The sequence below is a fragment of the Neomonachus schauinslandi genome, chromosome 4 (assembly GCF_002201575.2).
Source record: "Neomonachus schauinslandi chromosome 4, ASM220157v2, whole genome shotgun sequence".
NCBI classification, from domain to species: Eukaryota; Metazoa; Chordata; class Mammalia; order Carnivora; family Phocidae; genus Neomonachus; species Neomonachus schauinslandi.
Window position 1 is genome coordinate 20,726,210 of NC_058406.1, and position 3,828 is coordinate 20,730,037.

The window sequence follows — 3,828 nt, forward strand, 5'->3', positions numbered from 1 at the left end:
CCCCCCCCCCCCCCCCCCCCCCCCCCCCCCCCCCCCCCCCCCCGCTCGCTCGCTCGCACTCTCTCTCTTGAATGGATAAATCTTTAAAAGGAAAAAAAAAAAAAAACCTTCCAATGGCTCTACCCTTCCCTCCCTGGTCCCTGGGGCTCCCATCCCCCGATAGAACCAGCGGGCCCTGAACCCATGACCCCCAACACTTGAGGTCCTGACTGTCGCCACCTATAGGGCGCTTACAGTGCCCTGCAGAACAGTTCAGGGGTCCCAAACCCAAGCCATTTCCACGCGCGGGTCTCCAGAACTCACAAACCATGGCTCAACTCTTTCTGAATCATTGACCATGCCCACCCATGGAGTTCTCCCCAGTCTTGCGAAATGGCTTCCAGGTTCTTCCAAGATGTCTAGGTCCTACTGCCCAATACTTGCAGACCCCCTGAGCCTGATTTCCTCGGCCTTCAACCACCCATAACCCCTCTACTCTTTCTTTCTTTTCTCCTCCACATGGAGTCCCTGGCTCTCCAGACCCTCAGCCACTTTCAGACCCCCACATGTCTTCCAATTCCGCCAGAGTGCTTCCAACCAAGACAGCAGCTCCTAGTTGGAACCCTCCTCCCCCACTTGGAGACTTTTGCACTGCCCAGCCCAGCCCAGCCCAGCGACTGGGCTGGATAGATTTCTCTCCTGCGTAAGAGTACAGAGCAGTTTGGACCTAGGGACTCTTTCCTAGCCCTAAATTATCATTTACTGACTTCTGTCCCCAGGGGGGAGCAGTGTGGAACTAATCTCGCTTCTGCTTCTCCTCCTTTGGTCTAGCTTTTAACTTCTGCCCTTTATTGCTCACTCTTAAGAGTTATCACCATGGCACCTGCCATACCAGAGAACCAAAACACAGCCCTTAGATACCATCTAATTGGACATCAACATTTTACAGTTAAGGAAAACTGAGGCCCCTATGTGCCCAAACCAACATTTGAATGTCCCTTCTTGAGACCTAAATTGGGCTGGCAAGTACTTTTTTCCCCCTTCATTTTGGCCTTTACAGTGAGCCATGCATTTCCCTAGGCAAAGAAAGCCCTAGATAAATTGAGATAGGACATGGATATTTGTCCATCCTTCCCTCCTTTTGCTCTTCCCCCCCCCCCCGAAAAAAGGGATTCTGATCTCTGGGTGGTTCCTGTCCTAAGGTATATGGGACTTAATGTCACACCTCTCTGGAGTTTTCTAAAGAGAAATCTGAAATGAATAACTCATAGATAATGGAATTTCAGGCACTAGCACCAGGAAAATGGAATCATTTTGGTCATCCTTAAGGTGGATATATCTCAAGATGGAGTATTCTTTCACTAGTGGGGCTTGAGCGGGTAGTAGAGGATGACCAGCCAGACTCCAATGGGATTGGGACTCCCGTTCTTTGCCTTAGGTATTGCAAGTTATGCTTAGAGATCTCTGTGGGGTGAAGGATTGGGATTTAATGCAGATGCACTGTATCCTTGTAGAGCACGCACTAAAGAACAACTGGCAGCCTTGAAGAAACACCATGAAGAGGAAATCACCCATCATATAAAGGAAATTGAACGTCTGCAGAAAGAAATTGAGTGGCACAAGAAGAAGATCAAATGTTCAATTTCCTTTATATGATGGGTGATTTCCTCTTCATGGTGTTTCTTCAAGGCTGCCAGTTGTTCTTTAGTGCGTGCTCTACAAGGATACAGTGCATCTGCGTTAAATCCCAAATTACGTGTTCAACTAACTTTTCAAACTTTGTACTCTTGTAAAGTTAAAAAAAAAAGGCATGTGACTTAACGATAATTCTTTGCACTGCATCTTTAAGGTAATCTTATTGCTGGCCACTTGAATCTCAGCATTCACATCTCTGGAGTGTCTATAAACTTTTCACTGGCAGCATCATGGACATGTTTTGGAAACAGACATTTAGTATCTTGTCTGCAGGAGTAGGGTCAATGACTTGTCTGAACTTTTATCATTCAATGGTCCTAAAGGCCTTTTTGTAATAGGGTCTCACAACAAAGTACTCACTACAATTCTAGGGCAAATAATCCGTTAAACTGGTGAATTGAAAATGTCTTGTTATTGGCCCAAAATGTCACTTTTTTTTGGCCTGGACGAGTTACACAGTTTGTGTAACAATTTAGTTAAACAAGCCTTACAGTCAAATTTGAATCAGGAACACTCAGCAAGGCAAAATCTAATCTAAGGAAATTCTGATTCTCTGTTATTAACAAACTTGGAAGTCTCAACTCCACAATACTGGGCAACTGTAGGTAAAACATAATTTCTAATTCTAGTTCTTTCAATTTGCACAAGGCTAATTAGAACAAAGATAACTAGCTCATATGAAGAGTTCTCTAATCATTTTTTTTTTTTTTTTAGTAAGCTCTATACCCAATATGGGGCTTGAACTTAGGACCCTGAGACGAAGAGTAGCATGTTCTACTGACTGAGTCAGCCAGGTGCCCATCTGCAAAATAGACTGATGGTGCCTTGAATTGTATCCTCTTAAGCAATCATTCCTGTTTTCCAGGCTGCTCTTGATCTTATGTCTTGGATTAGGGTTTATTTTTCAAGCTTTCTCTGAACACCTCTGACTAGTGTCAGACAGAGAAAGGAACCTTTCCTGGTGTCATAGTCCCCCTCCCCCTATAAATTACATAGCACTTATCACTGTGCTCTATCTTTGAGCTCCCTATTGTAGGTACCCTGATTCGTTTTTTTTTTTGTAAGATTTTTATTTATTTGAGAGACAGAGAGAGAGACAGCGTGAGAGGGAACACAAGCAGGGGGAGTAGGAGAGGGAAAAGCAGGCCTCTGGTGAAGCAGGAAGCCCGACATGGGGCTTGATCCCAGGACCCCGGGACCATGACCCGAGCCGAAGGCAGTTGCTCAACTGAGCCACCCAGGCGCCCGATTCATTGTTTAAAAAAAAGATTTATTTATTTGAGAGAGAGAGAGCAAGAGAGAGTATGCAACGAGTGGGACGGCAGAGAGAGAGGGAGAATCTCAAGCAGACTCTGCCCTGAGCATGGAGCCCGAAGCGGGCGCTCGATCCCACGACTCTGAGATCATGACCTGAGCCCAAATCAAGAGCTGGAAGCTTAACCAACTGAACCACCCAGGTGCCCCTATCTGATTCATTTTAGAAGTCCAGTAGTATGTCCCCCTACCCCTCTCCAGATAGTGGAAGAAGGCATTAGACACAATTCACTGATGACAATTTATTATAATCTGTTGGCAGCACACAGATAGATAAAACCAGTACTATGCTTCCATAGAAGTGGGCAATGATATGTAGCTATGCTATGGGAAGTGTGTATGTTTAATCATCATCATCATGTTTTAGATGTTTGATCTTCTTCTTGTGCCGCTCAATTTCTTTCTGCAGACGTTCAATTTCCTTTATATGATGGGTGATTTCCTCTTCATGGTGTTTCTTCAAGGCTGCCAGTTGTTCTTTAGTGCGTGCTCTACAAGGATACAGTGCATCTGCGTTAAATCCCATTTTGCATTTTGTGAGCCTCTCCCCCAGCCCCTACTAAAAGGCTTACAAAATCCCTTAAGTTTGTGATGATAGTATTCTCATGACTTCTAATCAACAATTACCTTGTTAGAAGTTATGTTCCTGAGTGTGCCATCTGCTCTTGAGATCTATTTTAAATTAAAGTCACTCTAATAATGATCAAATAAAGCAAGCAAAAAGTTGAAACTTGAAGAGTAAGCTCGAATTCTTAGGAAGATAAAATGAATCATTTTTGGAGCAGCTTAATTTAAGACTACCTGAACTTTATGAAAATGGTAACTCATGGTCTTGTTGTG

The 3,828-nt window shown here is 44.3% G+C and overlaps 1 protein-coding gene across 1 annotated transcript in view; it reads left to right on the forward strand.

Moving 5' to 3' along the window:
- The window catches only part of ATP5IF1 (ATP synthase inhibitory factor subunit 1), a 2,126-nt gene extending 672 nt beyond the window's left edge, over positions 1–1,454 (forward strand). Inside the window, exon 3 of the mRNA XM_044913924.1 lies at positions 1,418–1,454. Within this exon, the coding sequence (XP_044769859.1) occupies positions 1,418–1,454 (37 nt within the window). The remainder of the gene's footprint in view (positions 1–1,417) is intronic.
- The last annotated feature ends 2,374 nt before the right edge of the window (positions 1,455–3,828 follow it).